Consider the following 27,011-nt stretch of genomic DNA (forward strand, 5'->3'; position numbering starts at 1 on the left):
AGAGTAAAGCTCCCTCTACACTGTCCCCATCAAACACTCCCAGGACAGGTACAGCATGGGGTTAGATACAGAGTAAAGCTCCCTCTACACTGTCCCCCATCAAACACTCCCAGGACAGGAACAGCACGGGGTTAGATACAGAGTAAAGCTCCCTCTACACTGTCTCCATCAAACACTCCCAGGACAGGTACAACACGGGATTAGATACAGAGTAAAGCTCCCTCTACACTGGCCCCATCAAACAGTCTCAGGACACGTACAGCACGGGGTTAGATACAGAGTAAAGCTCCCTCTACACTGTCCCCCATCAAACACTCCCAGGACAGGTACAGCATAGGGTTAGATACAGAGTAAAGCTCCCTCTACACTGGCCCCATCAGTCTCAGGACACGTACAGCACGGGGTTAGATACAGAGTAAAGCTCCCTCTACACTGTCCCCATCAAACACTCCCAGGACAGGTACAGCACGGGGTTAGATACAGAGTAAAGCTCCCTCATCACTGTCCCCATCAAACACTCCCAGGACAGGTACAGCACGGGGTTAGACACAGAGTAAAGCTCCCTCTACACTGTCCCCATCAAACACTCCAACAACAGGTACAGCACGGGGTTAGATACAGAGTAAAGCTCCCTCTACACTGTCCCCATCAAACACTCCCAGGACAGGTACAGCACGGGGTTAGATACAGAGTAAAGCTCCCTCTACACTGTCCCCATCAAACACTCCCAGGACAGGTACAGCATGGGGTTAGATACAGAGTAAAGCTCCCTCTACACTGTCCCCATCAAACACTCCCAGGACAGGTACAGCATGGGGTTAGATACAGAGTAAAGCTCCCTCTACACTGTCCCCCATCAAACACTCCCAGGACAGGAACAGCACGGGGTTAGATACAGAGTAAAGCTCCATCTACACTGTCCCCATCAAACACTCCCAGGACAGGTACAACACGGGATTAGATAGAGAGTAAAGCTCCCTCTACACTGGCCCCATCAAACAGTCTCAGGACACGTACAGCACGGGGTTAGATACAGAGTAAAGCTCCCTCTACACTGTCCCCCATCAAACACTCCCAGGACAGGTACAACACGGGGTTAGATACAGAGTAAAGCTCCCTCTACACTGCCCGGTCTGTATGCACCTTACCATAATATTAACACTGCACTGTTTCTTACAATGCTATAGTGACGGAATCGGTCTGATGCAGGAGGCCATTTGGCCCATCGTGTCAGCACTGACTCTCCAAACGAGCATCGTGCCTCAGTGCCACCCCCCTGCCCCTTCTCCGAACCCCTGCACATGGTTTCTATTTATAAATGCCTCGATTGAACCTGCCTCCCCCACACTCCCAGACAGAGCGTCCCAGACCCTCCGCTCGCTGGGTGGAAAAGCTTTTTCTCACATCACATTTGCTCCTTTTGCAAATGACTTTAATCTGTGTCCTGTGAGAGTGCAGCAACATCCAGATGGTGGTGAACTGGGAGAGATCGAATCCAGCCCCGTGGCGAACATTCCCCAGAAAGGAGCAGGAGACAGGGAGCAAGAAAATCACCAACATTTACAAAAAAAATATTTCTTTATTCCAACAACACTCCAACTGAGAGCCATCGTAATAAATACACCAAATAAATCCCTCAGCACATCTGGCTTGCCAACGTGGAGCTCTGCGCAGTCTCGGTGTTGCCGGTATTGTCTCAGCCTCTCACCGTTATCACTGCCTCATTTTCGGAAGCGTTTGAACAGCGGGTGGATATTTTTGCCGAAACTCTTGCTGCGATGGTACTCCAGATAAACGGTGTCATCCGCCCCCGACATAGAGCTCATTGTACCAAAACGACGCGAGATCTAGAAAACAGGAAGGAAGCTTACATCCAGGAACCCCAGTACCAGGAAACTGGGCTCAGAATAAACTGTGGGCAAGGAAGGATCGAATGGCCCCCCCGCTTCCCCATCATGAGGTAATGTCAGTCAGAGAGAGGGTTCTGGATATAAATCACACTCCAGAGACTTGAGCACAAAACCCAGTCTGACAATTACTGTACTGAGGGAGTGCCGCACTGTCAGAGGATCAGTACTGAGGGAGTGCCGCACTGTCAGAGGGTCAGTACTGAGGGAGTGCTGCACTCTCAGAGGGTCAGTACTGAGGGAGTGCCGCACTGTCAGAGGGTCAGTGCTGATGGAGTGCTGCACTGTCAGAGGGTCAGTACTGAGGGAGTGCCGCACTGTCAGAGGGTCAGTACTGAGGGAGTGCCGCACTGTCAGAGGGTCAGTACTGAGGGAGTGCCGCACTCCCAGAGGGTCAGTATTGAGGGAGTGCCACACTGCCAGAGGGTCAGTACTGAGGGAGTGCCGCACTGTCAGAGGGTCAGTACTGAGGGAGTGCCGCACTGTCAGAGGGTCTGTACTGAGGGAGTGCCGCACTGTCAGAGGGTCAGTACTGAGGGAGTGCTGCACTGTCAGAGGGTCAGTACTGAGGGAGTGCTGCACTGTCAGAGGGTCAGTGCTGAGGGAGTGCCGCACTGTCAGAGGGTCAGTACTGAGGGAGTGCTGCACTGTCAGAGGGTCAGTACTGAGGGAGTGCCGCACTGTCAGAGGGTCAGTACTGAGGGAGTGCCACACTGTCAGAGGGTCAGTGCTGAGGGAGTGCCGCACTGTCAGAGGGTCAGTGCTGAGGGAGTGCCACACTGTCAGAGGGTCAGTACTGGGGGAGTGCCGCACTGTCAGAGGGTCAGTACTGGGGGAGTGCCGCACTGTCAGAGGGTCAGTACTGAGGGAGTGCTGCACTGTCAGAGGGTCAGTACTGAGGGAGTGCCGCACTGTCAGAGGGTCAGTACTGAGGGAGTGCCGCACTGTCAGAGGGTCAGTACTGAGGGAGTGCCGCACTGTCAGAGGGTCAGTACTGAGGGAGTGCCGCACTGTCAGAATTTGTTCCACTTCTGTATCACACTGATTTTCAACATGTGCTGGTCCAATCAGATTGGGCTGTGGAATTTTCTGTCACCCTCCATTTATCCTCACCGCCCTCTTGGCAAACGCAGTCTCGGGTCCACTTTGGGAGGGTCAGATTCCTGATCACACACTAACCTCCAACACACTCACTCTCGGCGCAGATTCCCAGCGCTTCCTGTTGCTATTCTGCAGGTTAAACAATCGCACTGCAGCTTCTTACCTGCCCCGACTTTGACCCAAACTCTCCGAGCACAACCTCCTCTTCCGCATCCAGGTCCGAGGCTGCTAGAACCTTCTGCAACAGCAGCTGCTGCTCATCTTTCGTAGCAAAGGCCAAATCCTCCTCGCCCATTCCTGCCAACTTCGTAATCACCTGCCGAGAGAGAGCGAGGGAGAGAGTCACACAACACACTCAGAGACGGGGATCAGGCGCCTTAAGGAATCATAGAATTCCTACAGTACAGGAGGCCATTCGGCCCATTGAGTCTGCACCAACTTTCTGACAGAACTTCTTTCCCAGGCCCTATCCCTATAACCCCACATTCTTACCCCGCTAATCCCCCTGACCTACACATCTTCGGACACTCGGGGACAATTTAACACCTAACCTGCACACCTTTGGAGTGTGGGAGGAAACCGGAGCACCCGGAGGAAACCCACGCAGACATGGGGAGAATGTGCAGACTCCACACAGACAGTGACCCAAAGCCGGGAATCAAACCCAGGTCCCTGGCGCTGTGAGGCAGCAGTGCTAACCACTGTGCCACTCCAGTATGTACATAAAGGAATATGTTCATTATAAACCATGTTTCCATTACACGCTGCCCCTCATATCTTCACATCTTCCTTTGTCTGGGCCAACAATCCGGCAGATCACTCACCAGAGGCTTCAGAGAACAGAGACAACCCTTCACACCCGTGACCTATGACATGTGACCTTCACCATGATGCTACCCTCAATTATAACCCTAAAAGCGACCTCGAGGGAAACTCAGCTCCATTTTCCACTCACCTTAAAGCTGTAGCCCTGGTCCACCAGGAAACGCTGCCTCTTTGCAGAATAGGCCATCTCCTGTGTATCCTGAGACACCAAGGAATAGAAGAATGCGTTGTACTCCTCAGCAACCATCCCTAGGAGACACAAAACCCAGGACAGAACTCGATCAGAATCACACACAGCACAACAGCAAAAGGCAGAATGGTTCCACAGCGCTGGTATTTTCTAAAGCAGCGCCCAGAGCAACAAGACTCGCAGCTAATTTAAAATCAATTCCAACTCGCATTTACTTGCAAATGTTAAACACAACAGCAGGTGATCCGAGTGCAGCTTTTATAGAGTAAAACTAGTGGGGCTGAGAGAGCAACCACACGCCACACGCACTGACACGTGTGCACTGGCACACACACATTTTCACACACATGGGCAGGTGGGCAGGCGGGCAGACAGGTAGATACAGACAGATACACACACAGGCAGACAGACAGGTGGATACAGACAGACACACGCGCAGCCAGCCACACACAGGCAGACAGGCAGCCAGCCACACACAGGCAGACAGGCAGCCACACACACACAGGCAGACAGGCAGGCAGTCACACACAGGCAGGCAGTCACACACACGCACGCACACACACACAGGTAGGTGGATACAGACAGACACACACACAGGCAGACACACACACACACACACGCAGGCAGACACACGCAGGCAGTCACACACAGACAGACAGACAGGTGGATGCAGGCAGGCAGACAGATGCACACACAGGCAGACAGACGCACACACAGGCAGACAGACGCACACACAGGCAGGCAGACGCACACACAGGCAGGCAGACGCACACACAGGCAGACAGACGCACACACAGGCAGACAGACGCACACACAGGCAGACAGACGCACACACAGGCAGACAGACACACACACAGGCAGACAGACACACACACAGGCAGACAGACACACACACAGGCAGACAGACACACACACAGGCAGACAGACACACACACAGGCAGACAGACACAGACACAGGCAGACAGACACACACACAGGCAGACAGACACACACACAAGCAGACAGACATACCCCAGCTCACTGCCAGATGCACCGACAGACATGCCACATCCAGTTATGAGTGGTTGTGGTCGATCAAATACCCAACAGGAGGCGGCTCCACAAAAATCCCCATCTTCAGTGATGGGTGATTCTGCACATCGGTGAGAAAGACAAGACGGGGTGTATCTGCAATCACCTTCAGTGAGAAGTACTGAATCCATCTCGGCCTCTCTGAGGCACCCAGCAACACAGACACTCATCTTCAGCCAACCCGATGGCTGCGATCGAGCCCAAGATCAGGTGCGATGCTTTTTCTTATCCACGTGGGTCTTGTTTGTCTCTCTGGTGAGGATTGGATTCAACTTGAACTGGTTTTCGGAGCAGAAAGGAGATGGATGAAGGGCTCATCCCGTCCACTCTGCAAACTGGCTTTGTAATTTAGGAAAGCAATCTTTTTCTTTAATTCTGACATCAAGAAACAGCTGAAGTTACTGGATACAAAGACCATTCTCCCTGACAATAGTCTGGCAACTGTTTCTGCAGTGGCCATCACTCCCGGAGCAGTTCCTGGGCCATCAGTGAGGTGAGAATCACCCTCCTTCACATCAAGAAAGCATTGGATCGAGTGAGAGATCAGGGAGCCCGAGAAAAGCTGAAGTCAATGGGGATTGGGAGCAAACTCTCCGCTGGTTGGAGTCACGCCAAACACAAAGGAAAATGGTTGTGATTATCTGTGATGAGAGATGTGTATTGTTATATTTTTGTGATTCTGTTTTCTGTGTCGTTGAAGAAAACGACGTGGATGAGACAAGGATTAATTGAACAGGGGGGTAGGTTACTACAGACACTTTGTCTGTGAGGTCTAAGAGATTAAAGGTGTTAGGTTTGTGCATTTGTAATGAGAGGCCATGGTGGATTTTGGATATAAGAGGTTGGATGTGAAATTTGCATCGAGAGATAAGTGGGGAATTTGCTTTTTCAGCTGCTGAAAGGCAGTTCAGAGGTGACGAGGACCATTTGCAACTTACACGGGTTCCATGGGTAAACCAGGGAAGATAAATTCAATTTTATTAACTCAAAAATAGAAGAAAAATAGAAAACATGAAAGGTTTTTATATTTGGAGAAGTTGAGTTCAAAGAGGGATTGAGGACATTGGAACCTGCGATGAAAGGGATATTTAAGGAGGGGTGTTTAACTGGTGGGGCTGTGGGAGGAAGCTCTGAAGAGCAGCTCCTTTGTGAGTGAGAAACTGAAAGGTTTGAATTGGAGGCAGCCACTCGGTGTTAAGCCGGAAGAGTCTTTGTTTAAGAAGCAGCTTGTTACTGAACTCCTTTTGGAATTCCACATCAGACGGGAAATGTGTGGGAAATCCTGAGGTGTATCTTTATTAAAATGACAGCAACTCCTTGATTTGTGTAAGATGACTGGATTTTTATGGTTAAGGATCTATAAGAGGATTGCAGCCAAAAAGGTAGTCTCATTTTGTACTTCTGACTAAGTATGTTTTTTTAGGAGTTGTTCTACACTTTAACTGTGTAACTATAATGTATTTTGGGGCGACACGGTAACACAGTGGTTAGCACTGCTGCTTCACAGCGCCAGGGACCTGGGTTCGATTCCCGGCTTGGGTCGCTGTCTGTGTGGAGTTTGCACATTCTCCCCGTGTCTGCGCGGGTTTCCTCCGGGTGCTCCAGTTTCCTCCCACAGTCTGAAAGACGTGCTGGTTCGGGTGCATTGACCCGAACAGGTGCCGGACTGTGGCTACTAGGGGAATTTCACAATAACTTCATTGCAATGTTAATATAAGCCTATTTGTGATTAATAAATAAACTCTACTTTAACTTTGTTGTATGGTTAAGTTTTTTTTCAATAAATTATAATAAATTAATTTTAACATTCTAAAGGTGCTACTGGAGTTCTATGCTTTGGGGGTCAGTAGCTCTTCCTACATGTTTTCATGGACAGACTTCGGGCGGGGTGGGGGAAGGGAGGTGAGAAGTTCTGGTTTACTCGGCAATATCATCAGCTGTGGTTGTAGCAAATTCTGGGGACTCCTGCAGGATAAAAATTCCGTGACTAAATTGGAATTTATGAATATTAAGGATACGAGTATGAGGCGGACACTGAACTCAGGAGTTTTGTGTCGGAGAATATTAAAACAGTCGAACTGCAGAATGGCTTTAGCAGTCACTAAGACATTTCTGGGATTGGAAGATGTAACTGTGGAGTATTTGAAATCTTTGACGAAGGATCTGCTGAGCGAGTTAGCAGATCAAGCGCAGGTAGAAATAAAAGCAGAATTTTATAATGCTGATCTGGTCAAAGTTCTCACCCAGAATTTCACACCAGAGGAGACACCATGTGTCACAGTTGGAGCCAGTAAGAATTCAGATAAAGCAGCTCGAGTTAAAGGCAGAAAGCTCAAATGTGAAAAAGAAATGGAATAAAGAAAACTTCCAACTAAAGGAAAAAGAGAAAAATGAACAAACCCGAGTTAGAAAGAAATGAGAAAGAGAAGATTTTTAGAAATAGAAAAACAAAAGCTTGAATTCAGAGAGTCATAGAATCCCATTGAAGGAGGCCATTCAGCCCATCGAGTCTGCACCGACCACAATCCCACCCAGGCCCAACACCTCTAACCCCACATATTTACCCTGTGTTAATCCCTCGAACACTAGGGTCAATTTACCGGGGCCAATCAACCTAAACCACACATCTTTCGGACTGTGGGAGGAAACCGGAGCACCCGGAGGAAACCCACGCAGACACGGGGAGAACGTGCAGACTCCACACAGACAGTGACCCAAGCCGGGAATCGAACCCGGGTCCCTGGCGCTCATAGAATCATAGAAACCCTACAGTACAGAAAGAGGCCATTCGGCCCATCGAGTCTGCACCGACCACAATCCCGCCCAGGCCCTACTCCCATATCCCTACATATTTTACTCGCTAATCCCTCTAATCTGCGCATCTCAGGACACTAAGGGGCAATTTTAGCCTGGCCAATCAACCTAACCCGCACATCTTTGGACTGTGGGAGGAAACCGGAGCACCCGGAGGAAACCCACGCAGACACGGGGAGAACGTGCAGACTCCACACAGACAGTGACCCAAGCCGGGAATTGAACCCGGATCCCTGGCGCTGTGAAGCAGCAGTGCTAACCACTGTGCTACTGTGCCGCTGTGAGGTAGCAGTGCTAACCGCTGTGCCACCCAAGAGGAGTTAGCAAGTGGGAAAAGTGTTAAGAAATAGAGAGTTCCAGAGAGAGAAAGAAACCAAACAGTAAGAACTGTCAAGAGCAGAGTTTAGAACAGAGGAGGAAAGAAGAGCTAGTGACTCAGCTGGTGAGTGATTCCTCTGGGCATTTTGATTTAACTTCATTTCGTGCTTCAACTTATAGAGGATGGAGTTGAAAGATATTTCACCTCATCTGAATGACAGCGATGATAAAAGCTGCGTGGACCGTAAGGTTAGAGTATTCTGTCAGCTACCGCCATGAATGTGGGTACCAGCCGATCAGGACAATCTGCAAAACCAAACGCTACTGAGCTTGTCCCTGAAGCTTATCAATTAAAGTTTAGCACCACTAGAAAGAGACTGAATCAGACACCTGGAGAGTTTGCGAGAGGTAGGAACTCTGTGGGATCAAAGGTTTTAATCAGTGAAGTGAGAAAAGATTTGAGGATTTACATATCAAAGTGGAAGGAGTGAATTTGTGAGGTGTACGTTTATCAATTTGACCAATCCCCTGACTTGGTGAATGGGGCCGTTGCCACAAAGGTTGTTTAATTTTGTACTTTTGACCAAGTATGATTTTGGGGGGGGGGGGTTGTTCTGTAAGACAGTTTTAACTGCATAACTTTTATCGTGTGCGCTTGTTTTCTTTTTAATAATTAGCTTTTGTTTTTAAAGTTCTAAAGGTGAAACGGGAATCCTATGCTTTTGAAATCCTCCTCGTTTTCACAATTTAAAAAAAGGTTTACAATCAGTGGGGCAGACTTAGTTCAGGGGTCTGGTTTATGCAGCAATGTTCAGGATGTGACGGCACGGTAGCACAGTGGTTAGCACTGCTGCTTCACAGCTCCAGGGACCTGGGTTCGATTCCCGGCTTGGGTCACTGTCTGTGTGGAGTTTGCACATTCCCCCCGTGTCTGCGTGGGTTTCCTCCGGGTGCTCCGGTTTCCTCCCACAGTCCAAAGATGTGCGGGTTAGGTGGATTGACCATGCTAAAATTGCCCCTTAGTGTCCTGGGATGCGTAGGTTAGAGGGATTAGCGGGTAAAATATGTAGTGATATGGGGGTAGGGCCTGGGTGGGATTGTGGTCGGTGCAGACTCGATGGGCCGAATGGCTTCTTTCTGTACTGTAGGGATTCTATGATATATCTCAGCTCCAGGACATCACTGCAGGAGTCCCTCAGGGTCAGTGTCCTCGACCCAACCATCTTCAGCTGCTTCATCAATGACCTTCCCTCCACCATAAGGTCAGAAGTGGGGATGTTCACTGGTGATTGCACAATGTTCAGTATCATTCACAATGACTCAGATGTTGAAACAGCCCATGTCCAAATGCAGCAAAACCTGGAGTTTATCAGAGGTGGGGGGGGTGGAATTGAGTTCACAATCTGATCAGCCATGATGTTGTTGAATGGTGACACAGACTCAAGGGGCCGAGTGGCCTACTCCTGCTCCAAATTCATATGTCTGTATGGACAATATCCAGGCTTGGGCTGACAAGTGGCAAGTATCATCCACGCCACAGAAGCACAGGCAATGGCCATCTCCAACAAGAGACACCCTAACCATCACCTCTTAACACTCAATAGCATCACCAACCCCCCACTGTCAACATCCTGGGTGTTGCCATTGAGCAGAAACTGAACTGGACCCAGTCATATAAACCCCGTGGCTCCCAGAGCAGGTCAGAGGCTGGGAATATTGCGGCAAGTAACTCACCTCCTGACTCCCCAAAGCCTGTCCACCATCTACAAGGCACAGGACAGGAGTGTGATGGAATACTCCCCACTTGCCTGGATGAGTGCAGCTCCAACAACACTCAAGAAGCTCAACACCATCCAGTCCGCTCAATCAACACCCTATTCACCATCTTAAATATTCACTCCTCACAACGGCAGCCAAAATGGACAACTTGCCAAGACTCCCTTTGGCAGCACCTTCCAAACCCACCATGTAGAAGGACAAGGGCAGCACATACATGGGCTGTTAGGATTGGGCAATAAATGCTGGCCAGCCAGCGACGCCCACATCTGGTAAACAAATAAAGAAGACGCCCGTCCCCTGAACGATTGCAACAAGAAAGCGGAGAGGTGTCCTCGCTCACCTTTCTTTGCTCGCAGCACTCTGCCCAGTCTCTGAGCCTCTTGGCGCCTGGATCCTCCGTGTGATGATATCTGGATCAACACATTGGCTTCAGGCAGATCAAACGAGGTGTCGCCCACCTACCAGAGATCAGTATGTAAGTGGCACTTCACAATCAGCGTGCTGCCAATAGAGAGAACAGCACAGACACACACACACACAAAACCCGCAACACAGATACACCTCCCCCCACATACATACACACACACACACACAACCCCACAACACAGATACACCACCCCCCACATACATACATACACACACAAAACTCGCAACAAAGATACACCTCCCCCCACATACATACACACACACACACACACAACCCCACAACACAGGTACACCACCCCCCACATACACAACCCCACACACACACAAAACCCGCAACAAAGATACACCTCCCCCTACATACATACACACACACACACACAAAACCCACAACACAGATACCACACACACACACACAAAACCCGCAACAAAGATACAACACCACCCCCCCCCCCAAAATACATACATACACACACACAACCCCACAACACAGACGCAACACCCCCCACATACACAACCCCACACACACACACAGAAACCCCCATACAGAAACCGCACCCCCCCCTCCCCCCTCCACTAAAATGCAGCTCCTTTCCTGCTTACCTTTGAGATAAAGATGGTGTTTATTTTTGGATTGTGAGTGAAGTTCTGCAGGATCTGCATCCTCTCACCTTGCGATGTTGGCCCATAAATGTAAGGCCTGAAATTCAACAAATGAGTGACACGAGTTATTCGAAAATCTCAACCCAACTAAAACCCAAAGTACTGCCAGCCCATAATAACCAGAGCGACTGAATTCTATTTCATAACTTACCACGGGGGAACGAACTCTCAACCCTGGCAGAAGCCAGTGGTGAATCTGTTAGAAACCTGGCTTATATTTACTAATATCTCATTCAAATTGGAATAGTGATTGGTGAAGATATTCACTGACTGTATGGCCTGACAGGCCAGCCCACCTCAAACTCTGGACAGATAGCGGTCAGCGCTAGGTTTATATTTTTACTGAAGTTTATTATTATCCAATGTTACTCGACCTTCAGGAATGGGGAGATCTTGAATTTTGAACTCTTGATCATTGCTTTCACCAAATGAAGCTTCTATTTGTCCACACCAGAGGCTAACTGGACTCAGTCACTGTGGCAGGAAGCTGGCTGCTTCTCTCTGGGTCCCGATGTGGAGATGCCGGCGTTGGACTGGGGTAAACACAGCAAGAAGTCTGTGTTGTGAGACTTCTTACTCTCTCTGGGTCTCCCAGAGCACTGCCTTACTCAACAGCAGCAGCTGGGAGGGGATCAGACAGTGAGGGAGAGTCGGGGTATTTACAACTAGCCAGTAGGACAGCAGGATGGGGATCGAGGGATTGCGAGGACAGATTAATCTCACCAATGGAGTGAGAAAACTGTGCTCAATCCAGGAATCAGCGACTGGCCGAGACGGTGAGCAGTTTACACTGAAACATTGATCAAGCAGCTTCCGGCAAAGTTACAGATCTTCGGGAAGCTCCTTCCCAAAGCAAACCAAGACAGACAGAGTAATAAAACCGGGGAAAGAGCACCGGGAATGCTGGAGGATGCAAACACAATGTTTACATCTGGCAGGCAAGCACGGGAAAGTCTGAAGAGCCGATACAGCAGCAGACACAATCTGCTGGGGGACGATGCCCCCATCCCACAATACACCCCACCCCCCATCCGCAAGGCCCCCACTCCCACCCACCCCACATCCGCAACACCCCCACTCCCACCCACCCCACATCCGCAACACCCCCACTCCCACCCACCCCCATCCGCAACACCCCCACCCACCCCCCATCCGCAACACCCCCACTCCCACCCACCCCCCCATCCGCAACACCCACACTCCCACCCATCCCCACATCCGCAACACCCCCACTCCCACCCATCCCCCCATCCGCAACACTCCCACCCACCCCCATCCGCAACACCCAAACCCCACAACAGCCACATGTCCACAACACCCCCACCCTCATCCTGCAACACCCCCACCTCCACCCACACCCCCACCTCCACCCCCACCCCCACTTCCACCCACACCCCCACCGAGCAGCTCTGTAAATGCCACTGACTTTCCAGCTCGCTACATCTAAATGAGTTTAGGTTTCACTCTGACCCCGATCTCCTAAGGTGGTCCCAGAAGTTCATTCAGCCGTGACTTACTTGTTTAGTTTGATTGCGTACTCCTTGAGAGCAAACACATTGTCCGCAAACACAATGATCTTGTCGTTTCTCCTCTCATGGAAGCGGATCAAGAACTGACAAGCTCGGAACTTGTTGGGGTTCATGACGTAAAGTAGCATTCTCTTCTTCGTCTTAATCGCGACGTACTCTCTGTAAAACTCGGGGGACATCGGACACCAGACCTACACAACACACCCAGCGGAAAGAAAGTGGGACTTAGAAACTCGAAGCAGGAATTAATATTGAGCAGAGCACCAGAGAGAATTTCCCCACCCGTTTTAAACAGCAGCCACGGGATCTTTGATAGAAGCTATTTCCCAGGGTGGAAGAGTCAATTACTCGGGGGCACAGGTTTAAGGTGCGAGGGGCAAGGTTTAAAGGAGATGTACGAGGCAAGTTTTTTTTACACAGAGGGTGGTGGGTGCCTGGAACTCGCTGCCGGGGTGCTCAAAGTGGAAGCAGATATGATAGTGAGTTTTAAGGGGCATCTGGACAAATACATGAATAGGATGGGAATAGAGGGATACGGTCCCCGGAAGGGTAGGGGGTTTTAGTTAAGTCGGGCAGCATGGTCGGTGCAGGCTTGGAGGGCCGAAGGGCCTGTTCCTGTGCTGTAATTTTCTTTGTTCTTCGTACCCTCGAGGGCAGTCAGGGCATGGGTTTAACGTCACACCTGAAAGGCAGTGCAGCACTCCCTCAGCGCGACACTGGAACATCAGCCTGGATTTTATGCTCAACTCCCTGGAGTGGGAATTGAACTCGGAGCTGAGGCGAGTGTGGCATTCACTGAACCATTGCTGGCAAACTCAACACATCGCCAGCTGGCTTCAGAATCAACAATCTGTCGTTTAGCCAATGGCACAAAGACCCTGGCTGGTGTCCATCGCATTTTGTTTGAGGGGAAACGTTGGCCCAGGAACCCGGGAGAACTTGCTTCTCATTATTACTGCCAAGATCTCAGAGTCCTCTACCCACCCCTGTTGAGACGTTCAACGTCTCAATCAACGGATGGTGCCTCGGGCACTGCTGCCATTTATTTCCCACTGACTCTCTGTAACGCTTCCCTCAGCCCCACACTCTGAAGGTCCTGACTCTGGCCGAGGCACAAGTTCACAGTGTCTCACATCGCACTGACCAACCAGTCACTTGTGTACTGAACCGAGAGGGTGAACACACAGGGAGGGAGGAAAGCTGCCAGCCTCAGCCTGCCCTGCTAGGCCTGTGTGTGACTCCAGTCCCTCACCAACAGGCTGACTCCGAACTGCCATCAGGTGTCCTCCACACGACACTCCAATATCAAACCAACTTCTGCAGCAGTGCAGAGAGGATACTGGGCAGCACCGGGTTCTCAGGGCAACCCGAGGGTGGGTAATAAATGCCAGCCTTGCCAGTGGTGCCCACATCCTGAGGATGAATGAAAACACAGCAGCTGAGTAACTCACTGTTAATATAAATCCTGCTCCCTGGGTTCAGTCCAGAAGCATTATCCTCCCAATAACAAACCTGTTCTCGGCTGAAGGAACACCCAAACAAGCCTGTTCACAGCTTGCTGGACAATTACCGACAATATCTCCTGGTAAGTGCCCAGATAGCGAGCGGTCACTGTGTAGGACCAGCTGCAATGTAGCAGCAGGGATTCCTGTTTGCTGTGTGTGTGACTGACTCACCTCAGCACACTGCACCTTGGCAATGTAGCCGCAGTTCTGAAGCTCCATCCAATTGGCTTCAAAGAGCTTTGGCCCAATGAGGAAATTCAGGTCGACAATTTTGTCATCTTCTCGGACCAGGGTGGCCGTTAGCCCCAGCTTACAGTGAGCCTGGACAATGGTCAGAACACGCCGGAACATTCTTGCTGAAAGGCAAGGAGAATGAAGATCATCAGCATTAACGCAGCAAATGACTACACATACACTCAGCCTGTGATTAAAGCTTCATAGAACATAGAACATAGAAAGCCACAGCACAAACAGGCCCTTCGGCCCACAAGTTGCGCCGATCACATCCCCGCCTCTAGTCCTATCTATAGCCCTCAATCCCATTAAATCCCATGTACTCATCCAGAAGTCTCTTAAAAGACCCCAACGAGTTTGCCTCCACCACCACCGACGTCAGCCGATTCCACTCACCCACCACCCTCTGAGTGAAAAACTTACCCCTGACATCTCCTCTGTACCTACCCCCCAGCACCTTAAACCTGTGTCTTCTCGTAGCAACCATTTCAGCCCTTGGAAATAGCCTCTGAGAGTCTACCCTATCCAGACCTCTCAACATCTTGTAAACCTCTATCAGGTCACCTCTCATCCTTCGTCTCTCCAGGGAGAAGAGACCAAGCTCCCTCAACCTATCCTCATAAGGCATGCCCCCCAATCCAGGCAACATCCTTGTAAATCTCCTCTGCACCCTTTCAATGGCTTCAACATCTTTCCTGTAATGAGGTGACCAGAACTGCGCGCAGTACTCCAAGTGGGGTCTAACCAGGGTCCTAAAAAGCTGCAGCATTATCTCCCGACTCCTAAACTCAATCCCTCGATTAATGAAGGCCAGTACGCCGTACGCCTTCTTGACCGCATCCTCCACCTGCGAGGCCGATTTAAGAGTCCTATGGACCCGGACCCCAAGGTCCTTCTGATCCTCTACACTGCTAAGAATGGTACCCTTCATATTATACTGCTGCTTCATCCCATTGGATCTGCCAAAATGGATCACCACACACTTATCCGGGTTGAAGTCCATCTGCCACTTCTCCGCCCAGTCTTGCATTCTATCTATGTCTCGCTGCAACTTCTGACATCCCTCCAAACTATCCACAACACCACCTACCTTGGTGTCGTCAGCAAACTTACCAACCCATCCCTCCACTTCCTCATCCAGGTCATTTATGAAAATGACAAACAGCAAGGGTCCCAGAACAGATCCCTGGGGCACTCCACTGGTCACTGACCTCCATGCAGAGAAAGACCCCTCCACAGCCACTCTCTGCCTTCTGCAGGCAAGCCAGTTCTGGATCCACAAGGCAACAGCCCCTTGGATCCCATGCCCTCTCAGTTTCTCAAGAAGTCTTGCATGGGGGACCTTATCGAACGCCTTGCTGAAGTCCATATAGACCACATCCACCGCTCTTCCTTCGTCAATGTGTTTGGTCACATTTTCAAAGAACTCAACCAGGCTCGTAAGGCACGACCTGCCCTTGACAAAGCCGTGCTGATTACTTTTGATCATACTAAACTTCTCTAGATGATCATAAATCCTGTCTCTCAGGATCCTCTCCATCAACTTACCAACCACTGAGGTTAGACTCACCGGTCGGTAATTTCCCGGGCTGTCCCTGTTCCCTTTCTTGAATATAGGGACCACATCTGCAATCCTCCAATCCTCCGGAACCTCTCCCGTCTCCATCGACGATGCAAAGATCATCGCCAAAGGCTCCGCAATCTCCTCCCTCGCCTCCCACAGTAACCTGGGGTACATCCCATCCGGTCCCGGCGACTTACCAACCTTGATGCCATTCAATAGTTCCAGGCACCCACTGTTCAAAACCAACATTGTGCAAATTGAGCACTGTACGGGTTACATACCGACAGAAAGCTCCCTCGACACTGTCCCCATCAAACACTCCCAGGACAGGTACAGCACAGGTTAGATACAGAGTAAAGCTCCCTCTACACTGTCCCCATCAAACACTCCCAGGACAGGTACAGCACGGGGTTAGATACAGAGTAAAGCTCCCTCTACACTGTCCCCATCAAACACTCCCAGGACAGGTACAGCACGAGGTTAGATACAGAGTAAAGCTCCCTCTACACTGTCCCCCATCAAACACTCCCAGGATAGGTACAGCACGGGGTTAGATACAGAGTAAAGCTCCCTCTATACTGTCCCCATCAAACACTCCCAGGACAGGTACAGCACGGGGTTAGATACAGAGTAAAGCTCCCTCTACACTGTCCCCATCAAACACTCCCCAGGACAGGTACAGCACGGGGTTAGATACAGAGTAAAGCTCCCTCTACACTGTCCCCATCAAACACTCCCAGGACAGGTACAGCACGAGGTTAGATACAGAGTAAAGCTCCCTCTACACTGTCCCCCATCAAACACTCCCAGGATAGGTACAGCACGGGGTTAGATACAGAGTAAAGCTCCCTCTACACTGTCCCCCATCAAACACTCCCAGGACAGGTACAGCACGGGGTTAGATACAGAGTAAAGCTCCCTCTACACCGTCCCCATCAAACACTCCCAGGACAGGTACAGCACGGGGTTAGATACAGAGTAAAGCTCCCTCTATACTGTCCCCATCAAACACTCCCAGGACAGGTACAGCATGGGGTTAGATACAGAGTAAAGCTCCCTCTACACTGTCCCCATCAAACACTCCCAGGACAGGTACAGCACGGGGTTAGATACAGAGTAAAGCTCCCTCTACACTGTCCCCATCAAACACTCCCCAGGACAGGTACAGCACGGGGTTAGATACAGAGTAAAGCTCCCTCTACACTGCCCCCCATCAAACACCCCCAGGACAGGTACAGCACGGGGTTAGATACAGAGTAAAGCTCCCTCTACACTGTCCCCATCAAACACTCCCCAGGACAGGTACAGCACGGGGTTAGATACAGAGTAAAGCTCCCTCTACACTGCCCCCCATCAAACACCCCCAGGACAGGTACAGCACGGGGTTAGATACAGAGTAAAACTCCCTCTACACTGTCCCCATCAAACACTCCCCAGGACAGGTACAGCACGGGGTTAAATACAGAGTAAAGCTCCCTCTACACTGTCCCCATCAAACACTCCCAGGACAGGTACAGCACGGGGTTAGATACAGAGTAAAGCTCCCTCTACACTGTCCCCCATCAAACACTCCCAGGACAGGTACAGCACGGGGTTAGATACAGAGTAAAGCTCCCTCTACACTGTCCCCCATCAAACACTCCCAGGACAGGTACAGCACGGTGTTAGATACAGAGTGAAGCTCCCTCTACACTGTCCCCATCAAACACTCCCAGGACAGGTACAGCACGGGGTTAGATACAGAGTAAAGCTCCCTCTATACTGTCCGCATCAAACACTCCCAGGACAGGTACAGCACGGGGTTAGATACAGAGTAAAGCTCCCGCTACACTGTCCCCATCAAACACTCCCAGGACAGGTACAGCACGGGGTTAGATACAGAGTGCAGCTCCCTCTACACTGTCCCCATCAAACACTCCCAGGACAGGTACAGCACGGGGTTAGATACAGAGTAAAGCTCCCTCTACACTGTCCCCATCAAACACTCCCAGGACAGGTACAGCACGGGGTTAGATACAGAGTAAAGCTCCCTCTATACTGAAAGGTTTGAAACCTGATGATCTGGGTTACTGTGTAATTCTGACTGAGCGCACACACTCACACACACACACACACACACACACACACACACACACACACACCTGTGCCGGGCTGCACTCGGTACCTGGAATAGTGTGCACCTCATCGAGCAGCATCAAGCCCCACTCCTGACTCTTCATCCACTCCATCACCCGCTCCGCCTCCCACGATCGCTTCGTCGTGTGCCCCAACATTGAATACGTGCTAATGGCGATCGAGCAGCCAATCGGCTTGTCCTTGGCGTCTGAGGTGAAGCGGCAGATCTGACTGTCATCAATGGTCGACCACATTTTGAACTGTGACTTCCACTGCTCCACAGACACGGCCGAGGTACAGAGGACCAGGCATCGCTTCCGCACTGTGCAAGCTGCCGTTACACCCACCAGGGACTTCCCGGCACCTGGGGAGGACAAGGGGTACCAGCCACATCTTTACATCCAATGGAATGGTTAATAAAGATCAAAAAGAGAAACAGCAGCTTTATGCAGCACCGTCCGTCACTGTGCGACAGCTCAGAGCCCCTTACAGACAACGAAATACTCAGCAAGTGTCCTCGACACAGGAAAGGGTCAAATCAGTCCAAACATCCCACCCAGGGATCGATGCTTCACTTCAGCCTCACACACAGCACCTGACACACAAATGCAATCTACTTGAGGTGATGTCAGTTGAGGGTTAAACACTGGCCAGGACCCCAGGCAAAACACCTTAACATAGAAACATAGAAGATAGGAGCAGGAGGAGGCCATTCGGCCCTTCGAGCCTGCTCCCCCATTCATCACCATCATGGCTGATCATCCAACTCAGTAGCCTAATCCTGCTTTCTCCCCATAACCGTTGATCCCATTCGCCCCAAGTGCTATATCCAGCCGCCTCTTGAATACATTCAATGTTTTGCCATCAACTACTTCCTGTGGTAATGAATTCCACAGACTCGCCACTCTTTGGGTGAAGAAACGTCTCCTCACTAACGGTGCTCATTGCTAGGGCTTCGGGGGATAATCCAGTCTGACCACAATGCGGTTACTGAGGGAGTGCCGCACTGTCAGAGGGTCAGTACTGAGGGAGTGCCGCACTGTCAGAGGGTCAGTACTGAGGGAGTGCCGCACTGTCAGAGGGTCAGTGCTGAGGGAGTGCCACACTGTCAGAGGGTCAGTGCTGAGGGAGTGCCGCACTGTCAGAGGGTCAGTACTGAGGGAGTGCCGCACTGTCAGAGGGTCAGTACTGAGGGAGTGGCGCACTGTCAGAGGGTCAGTACTGAGGGAGTGGCGCACTGTCAGAGGGTCAGTACTGAGGGAGTGCCGCACTGTCAGAGGGTCAGTACTGGGGGAGTGCCGCACTGTCAGAGGGTCAGTACTGAGGGAGTGCCGCACTGTCAGAGGGTCAGTACTGAGGGAGTGCCGCACTGTCAGAGGGTCAGTACTGAGGGAGTGCTGCACTGTCAGAGGGTCAGTGCTGAGGGAGTGCCGCACTGTCAGAGGGTCAGTGCTGAGGGAGTGCCGCACTGTCAGAGGGTCAGTGCTGAGGGAGTGCCGCACTGTTGCAAGTGCTGTCTTTCGGGTTATTTTATTGAAGCTGTGTGTGTCAGTTCTAATCTATGTTTGGGAGGTGAATGAATTTATATTCTGAAAAGATGAAATCCCACAGATCCATCGCGGGGAAAACCAGGCTTCCCGGATTCTGGAGCAGGGCTGCTGGGTAAAACACACGGATGTAATCTTCCCAGTCTGAGACAAGCAGGATGTGGGAGTCTGAGCAGAGTAAAATATTTACCGCAGGGAAGCACAATAACTCCGGATCTGGCACGGCCATTCCCAAACATCTTCCGCAGGCTCTTTTCCTGATAGGGTCGGAGGACGGCTGTGGGCTTCAGGTCGATGTTAACGTCCGGGTTGACGGTATCATTCCGGAAATCGTACTCTGCCAGCAGTGGGTACTCGAGGTGAATGCAGCGTTTCTGCAGCTCCTCAATCATTTCCTGCGGGAATCAGAGTTTAGAAACGGATTCCTCCAGATACACAGAAACTGCAGCTTTTCCCACACGTTTCCGATCTACAGTCTGCAGGTGGACGGAGAAACGGGAGGATGTCACTGCAGACTGACACTTTCAGATAGACGGGGAGTTTGATAAATACGACACAGGAATCTATCCTGGTGATCGCAGGCAGGAAGTGTCAAATCCAGACACTGAAAGTCTCTCTTGTCGTAACCACTGCATCAGCCCAAGTGCCGCACTGTTACAGAGCAGCAACTCAGCACAAATATAGCCTGACTGCCTGTCTCTGCACTTCATTAGTTATCAGTTACATAGAATATTATAGTATAGAAAGAGACCATTCAGCCCAACCAGTCTGTTCTGGAGTTTATTCCCTATACAAGCTTCCAACGCCTCTACTTTGTCAGAAGACTAAGGAAATTTGGCACGTCCGCTACAACTCTCACCAACTTTTACAGATGCACCATAGAAAGCATTCTTTCTGGTTGTATCACAGCTTGGTCTGGCTCCTGCTCTGTCCAAGACCGCAAGGAACTACAAAAGGTCGTGAATGTAGCCCAGTCCATCACATAAACCAGCCTCCCATCCATCAACTCTGTCTACACTTCCCGCTGCCTTGGGAAAAGCAGCCGGCATAATTAAGGACCCCACACACCCCGGACATTCTCTGTTCCACCTTCTTCCTGCGAGAAAAAGATACAAAAGTCTGAGGTCACGTACCAACCGATTCAAGAACAGCTTCTTCCCTGCTGCTGTCAGACTTTTGAATGGACATACCTTGCATTAAGTTGATCTTTCTCTACACCCTAGCTATGACTGTAACACTACATTCTGCACCCTCTCGTTTCATAGAATTCTCCAGTGCAGAAAGAGGCCATTCGGCCCATCGAGTCTGCACCGACCACAATCCCACCCAGGCCCTACCCCCATATCCCTACATATTTACCCACTAATCCCTCTAACCTATGCATCCCGGGACACTAAGGAGCAATTTAGAATGGCGAATCAACCTAGCCCGCACATCTTTGGACTGTGGGAGGAAACCGGAGCACCCGGAGGAAACCCACGCAGACACAGGGAGATTTTCCTTCACTATGAACGGTATGCTTTGTCTATATAGTGCACAAGAAACAATACTTTTCACTGTATATTAATACATGTGACAACAATAAATTAAATCAAATAATTTACTCCATCCCAGTATAAGCTTCCACTCCTTTGTTCCTTGTGTTGATCAAGCTTCTCCTGGACAGCACTGATACTGTTCCTCTGTGACAGGGCAGCAAGCTGCACACACTCTTCCCTCCCTGTGTAAGGAAGGCTCTCCTCAGTCCCAATTGGATTGATTCACTGAAAGAAGTTGCAGATTATGCGTCACCTGTCTGACTTCGAAGGACACGGTTTGCTGCTCCTCCTCCTCCTCCTCCTCCTTGTCCATCTGCTCGTAAAAATCAAACAGGTCGGCTGGAACGTCTGCTTTACTGGGGGTGGGAGTGGGCTCCACACTCTGTGATGTCGAAGCGGCTCCGTTGTTCTGCACGGGCTTAGCCATCTGCAACGAGGAACATTGATTCTGACGGTGCTGTGACCAAATCCCAAACTGTCCGCAGAACCCACAGAAACACCGACAGCTGCCAACTCAACCTCCAATAGGGCACACTCCAGTTAATGTGATATTCAACACCCCCCCCCGCCACCCCTCTCCCCCCCCCCGACCCCTCTCCCCGACCCCCCCCCCCCTCTCCCCCCCCACCGACCCCTCTCCCCGACCCACCCCCCCCCCCACCAACCCCTCTCCCCGACCTCCCCCCCTCCCCCACCGACCCCTCTCCCCGACCCACCCCCCCCTCCCCCCCCCCACCGACCCACCCCCCCCTCCCACCGACCCCTCTCCCCGACCCACCCCCCCCCTCCCCAACACCACCAGGCAGCACTCCTGACTTGAAGATCAGCAACTATTCTGGGGTAGAGGGAGCTTTACTCTGTATCTAACCCCGTGCTGTACCTGTCCTGGGAGTGTTTGATGGGGACAGTGTAGAGGGAGCTTTACTCTGTATCTAACCCCGTGCTGTCCCTGTCCTGGGAGTGTTTGATGGGGACAGTGTAGAGGGAGCTTTACTCTGTATCTAACCCCGTGCTGTACCTGTCCTGGGAGTGTTTGATGGGGACAGTGTAGAGGGAGCTTTACTCTGTATCTAACCCCGTGCTGTACCTGTCCTGGGAGTGTTTGATGGGGAGAGTGTAGAGGGAGCTTTACTCTGTATCTAACCCCGTGCTGTACCTGTCCTGGGAGTGTTTGATGGGGACAGTGTAAGGGAGCTTTACTCTGTATCTAACCCTGTGCTGTACCTGTCCTGGGAGTGTTTGATGGGGACAGTGCAGAGAGAGCTTTACTCTGTATCTAACCCCGTGCTGTCCCTGTCCTGGGAGTGTTTGATGGGGACAGTGTAGAGGGAGCTTTACTCTGTATCTAACCCCGTGCTGTACCTGTCCTGGGAGTGTTTGATGGGGACAGTGTAGAGGGAGCTTTACTCTGTATCTAACCCCGTGCTGTACCTGTCCTGGGAGTGTTTGATGGAGACAGTGTAGAGGGAGCTTTACTCTGTATCTAACCCCGTGCTGTACCTGTCCTGGGAGTGTTTGATGGGGACAGTGTAGAGGGAGCTTTACTCTGTATCTCACCCCGTGCTGTACCTGTCCTGGGAGTGTTTGATGGGGACAGTGTAGAGGGAGCTTTACTCTGTATCTAACCCCGTGCTGTACCTGTCCTGGAAGTCATAGAATCCCTACAGTACAGAAAGAGGCCATTCGGCCCATCGAGTCTGCACCGACCACAATCCCACCCAGGCCTTACCCCCATATCCCTACATATTTTACCCACTAATCCCTCTAACCTACGCATCTCAGGACTCTAAGGGGCAATTTTTAACCTGGCCAATCAACCTAACCCGCACATCGTTGGACTGTGGGAGGAAACCGGAGCACCCGGAGGAAACCCACGCAGACACGAGGAGAATGTGCAAACTCCACACAGACAGTGACCCAAGCCGGGAATCGAACCCAGGTCCCTGGAGCTGTGAAGCAGCAGTGCTAACCACTGTGCTACCATGCCGCCCTTTTGTGGCGGGGCAGTGTAGAGGGAGCTTTACTCTAACCAGGTCTGGGTGGGTTTGCGAGATGCACTGAGCAGGTTTGCTGCTGGATTGATTGGGCCATGTGATTGGTTCCTGTTTCTGTGTTTAGATGAAGTGATGAAGAATCTGGAATCCGTCCACGATGACTCACCAACATGGCAGATTTACTGGACACGGTTCCCATGATGAGTTCAGTTTCGTCACCTTCTGCTGTTCTCAGCCGACAGTCCTTTATGATCTTGTCCTGCAGCAGCTTCTGGATCACATCGGGGTGCGTGCTCTCCACAAAGTACCTGTCCGCAAAAGAGATTCGCACTCAACCCACAGACTGTCCAAGACAAAGAGTAAAAGCCAATCTCCTGCTGCCAACATCCTCAAACTGGATTATTGCATACAGCATCAGTGTTCCCTCAGTACTGACCCACTGACAGTGCAGCACTCCCTCAACACTGACCCTCTGACAGTGCGGCACTCCCTCAGTACTGACCCTCTGACAGTGCAGCACTCCCTCAGTACTGACCCTCTGACAGTGCGGCGCTCCCTCAGTACTGACCCACTGACAGTGCAGCACTCCCTCAACACTGACCCTCTGACAGTGCGGCACTCCCTCAGTACTGACCCTCTGACAGCGCGGCACTCCCTCAGCACTGACCCTCTGACAGTGCGGCACTCCCTCAGTACTGACCCTGACAGTGCGGCACTCCCTCAGTACTGACCCTCTGACAGTGCGGCACTCCCTCAGCACTGACCCTCTGACAGTGCGGCACTCCCTCAGCACTGACCCTCTGACAGTGCGGCACTCCCTCAGTACTGACCCTCTGACAGTGCGGCACTCCCTCAGTACTGACCCTCTGACAGTGCGGCACTCCCTCAGTACTGACCCTCTGACAGTGCGGCACTCCCTCAGTACTGACCCTCTGACAGTGCGGCACTCCCTCAGTACTGACCCTCTGACAGTGCGGCACTCCCTCAGTACTGACCCTCTGACAGTGCGGCACTCCCTCAGTACTGACCCTCTGACAGTGCGGCACTCCCTCAGTACTGACCCTCTGACAGTGCGGCACTCCCTCAGTACTGACCCTCTGACAGTGCAGCACTCCCTCAATACTGACCCTCTGACAGTGCAGCACTCCCTCAGCGCTGACCCTGTAGACATGATATGCAGATATCAGTTTCCTTACCTGTTGTGTTTAAGGACCAATTTCACCTTTCCATAACTAACAGTGCAGAGCTGTGGGAAGAAAGACAGCATTAACACTCAGCTCATCAGTTTTATTATATTCCCCATCTCCCAGGAGGTGAAACTAACATGATCCGGAGACAGTGAGAGGGCCTCCTGCACAACTCCCTCCCTGTCGAAGTATCTATCGTCCACTGGGTACCCGTCATACATGGAACACACACACAGTGAGGGGCCCTCGGATACACTATCTGCTTCTGATGACTCCACATCAGTGGCTGTAACTCCAGCTCCCTGGAATCCTCTCCCTAAACCTCTCACTATTCACGACCTCTTTGACCAAGGCTTTGGTCACCTGCCCTGATAGTTTCTGTAGTTTGCTGTCCAATCTTGTTTGCTGATGGTTCCCGGGGAATTGCCCCTGCCTTTGGGCTGTTTGTCTCTGCTAAAGAGAATATATAAACATAAGGTGGAAACAAATCCCAGACTGAGGATCTGATTGTTACAGGGTTCCCAGTGTTAGCTCCCACATGTGTAGAGTTTACACTGCCGTAAGGGGAGGATAACGCAGCCGCGTGAATCCAGTGCTTGGCTGTCAATCCAGAGATGAGAGTTCAAACCCCACCACCTGGGCGGCACAGTGGTTAACGTTGCTGCCTCACAGCGCCAGCTGTTTCTTCAGAAGGAACTCTTCAAAATGCAGCGAATGAAAATACAATAAAACTTACTCCAATCAAAGGAAGGGTTTAATAAAGAAACATCATTACTCCAAACTTGGGGCCTCACCCTGGGCCACTCCAAGCTCCCCACCATTCTACATAGTTTCTTATTTATAGTGAATCAGCTGGTCAGCTGACTATCACATCACTCTGTAATTGGTTCCATGGTTTACTGAGTCAGCTGACCCTTAATCTTGTTCCCATCGGTCACATTACATTCAATACAAAGTTGTCACTGGTTACATTCTAACACCAGGGACCCGGGTTCGATTCCCGGCTTGGGTCACTGTCTGTGTGGAGTTTGCACGTTCTCCCCGTGTCTGCATGGGTTTCCTCCGGGTGCTCTGGTTTCCTTCCACAGTCCGAAAGACGTGCTGGTTAGGGGTGCATTGACCCGAACAGGTGCCGGAGTGTGGCGACTAGGAGAGTTTCACAGTAACTTCATTGCAGTGTTAATGTAAGCCTTACTTGTGACTAATAAATAAACTTTAACTTTAAACGTCGCAGAGATAGTCGGGGAAAATGTCAATGAGATAGACCATCGCCCATGATCTAGAGGCAGGGCAGGCTCGAGGGCTGAATGGCCTACCCTGCTCCTATGAAACCGTCCTAAATACCCATAATGCTCCATGTATTTCTCCCAGTCTTTATCCCGTCTCGCCCACACCTGCCTGCTGATTCACACTGGGCTCAACGCCCTCAGAGCAACTCAGTGAGTGGTGAGTGCCGGGCCTAGCTGGTGTTGTGGACAACCCGATAACGAGTATTAAAAGACAGTCACCTTGATGAACTGTACAATCCCATCAGGAATTGAAGTCTTGCTGAGTTTCTGCAGATACTCGATAATGTCGCTAGTTTGCAGGCCAACGCTGACAGCTGCGTACAGCGAGTACGCGGTCAGTTTATACTCGTGCGTGTGTGTGGGCCTGCAGACAGGCTCAGCGACAGCCACCAGGAAGTCCTGTGCGTACTTATAAACCGGGGAAAAGGCTTCAAGGAAAATGTGTCCATCAGGAGCCTGCAGACATGAAATAAAAACCCAACAATTAAAAACAGCCAATAAATGTCTAACTGACTGAAGCTGTGGCGAGTGAAGCACAGGAAGAGGCTATTTGGCCCATCGCGTCTCTGCTGGCTCTTTGAAGGAGCTATCCAATTAGTCCCACTCCAATCTTCCGCCCCACAACCCAGCTCGTTCCCCAGAGCTAAACTTTCCCTTCAAGTATTTATCCAATTGCTATTTGAAATTGAATCTGCTTCCACCTGCCTGTCAGGCAGCGCCCTCCAGATCACAACAACTCGCCGCGTAAATATGTTCCTCATCTCTCCTCCTGTCCTTGACCGATTGTCTTCAATCCGTGTCCCCCTGGTTATCCCCGACACTCCCGCCACTGGAAAAGACTTCCCTCCTTGTTTACTCCATCAAAACCCATTGGGATTGGGAGAGCCTCACTGAAACCTCCTCCTCACTCTCTGCCATAAGGAGATCTACCCCAGCCTCTCCACCCTCTCCACATTAACTCAAGTTCCTCATCGTTAGAAATTTGATACACACAGATTTGATGCTCGAGAGAAGAATTAGCGACACAAAGACCCACAAATGACACTGAAACAACTGAGGAAATATTGACCGTTCAGGACAGGCCACATCTCGGTTCTGGGACAAGCTCAGATCACTGACATTCTGGAGGGATAAAGGGGAACGTAAAGACTGGACCCAAGCTCGGACACTGGGAGGATGGGTGAAAATCAGGGTGGGGAGGTGGGCCGCAGGTCTCAGCCTTGACTCAATGGTTAGTACATTTTGTGGGTTCAAGTCCAATTTTGCGCACACACTCCAAGCTGTCAGTCAGCGCAGTGCTGAGGGAGTGCCGCACTGTTAGAGGGTCAGTACTGAGGGAGTGCCGCACTGTCAGAGCGTCAGTACTGAGGGAGTGCCGCACTGTTAGAGGGTCAGTACTGAGGGAGTGCTGCACTGTC

The 27,011-nt window shown here is 51.1% G+C and overlaps 1 protein-coding gene across 1 annotated transcript in view; it reads right to left on the minus strand.

Annotated features, from left to right (window-relative positions):
• Window positions 1-1,498: 1,498 nt before the first annotated feature.
• ercc3 (excision repair cross-complementation group 3) overlaps window positions 1,499-27,011 on the minus strand; it is a 35,080-nt gene continuing 9,567 nt past the window's right edge. Inside the window, exons 3-15 of the mRNA XM_078227809.1 lie at window positions 25,813-26,049; window positions 24,314-24,363; window positions 23,284-23,425; window positions 21,377-21,550; window positions 19,776-19,980; window positions 18,088-18,402; window positions 14,297-14,481; window positions 12,609-12,811; window positions 11,032-11,128; window positions 10,346-10,463; window positions 3,964-4,082; window positions 3,172-3,324; window positions 1,499-1,847 (exon numbers count right to left, since the gene is read on the minus strand). Of these exons, the coding sequence (XP_078083935.1) occupies window positions 1,722-1,847; window positions 3,172-3,324; window positions 3,964-4,082; window positions 10,346-10,463; window positions 11,032-11,128; window positions 12,609-12,811; window positions 14,297-14,481; window positions 18,088-18,402; window positions 19,776-19,980; window positions 21,377-21,550; window positions 23,284-23,425; window positions 24,314-24,363; window positions 25,813-26,049 (2,124 nt within the window). The 3' untranslated portion in view covers window positions 1,499-1,721. The remainder of the gene's footprint in view (window positions 1,848-3,171; window positions 3,325-3,963; window positions 4,083-10,345; window positions 10,464-11,031; window positions 11,129-12,608; window positions 12,812-14,296; window positions 14,482-18,087; window positions 18,403-19,775; window positions 19,981-21,376; window positions 21,551-23,283; window positions 23,426-24,313; window positions 24,364-25,812; window positions 26,050-27,011) is intronic.

The sequence above is a fragment of the Mustelus asterias genome, chromosome 14 (assembly GCF_964213995.1).
Source record: "Mustelus asterias chromosome 14, sMusAst1.hap1.1, whole genome shotgun sequence".
NCBI classification, from domain to species: domain Eukaryota; kingdom Metazoa; phylum Chordata; class Chondrichthyes; order Carcharhiniformes; family Triakidae; genus Mustelus; species Mustelus asterias.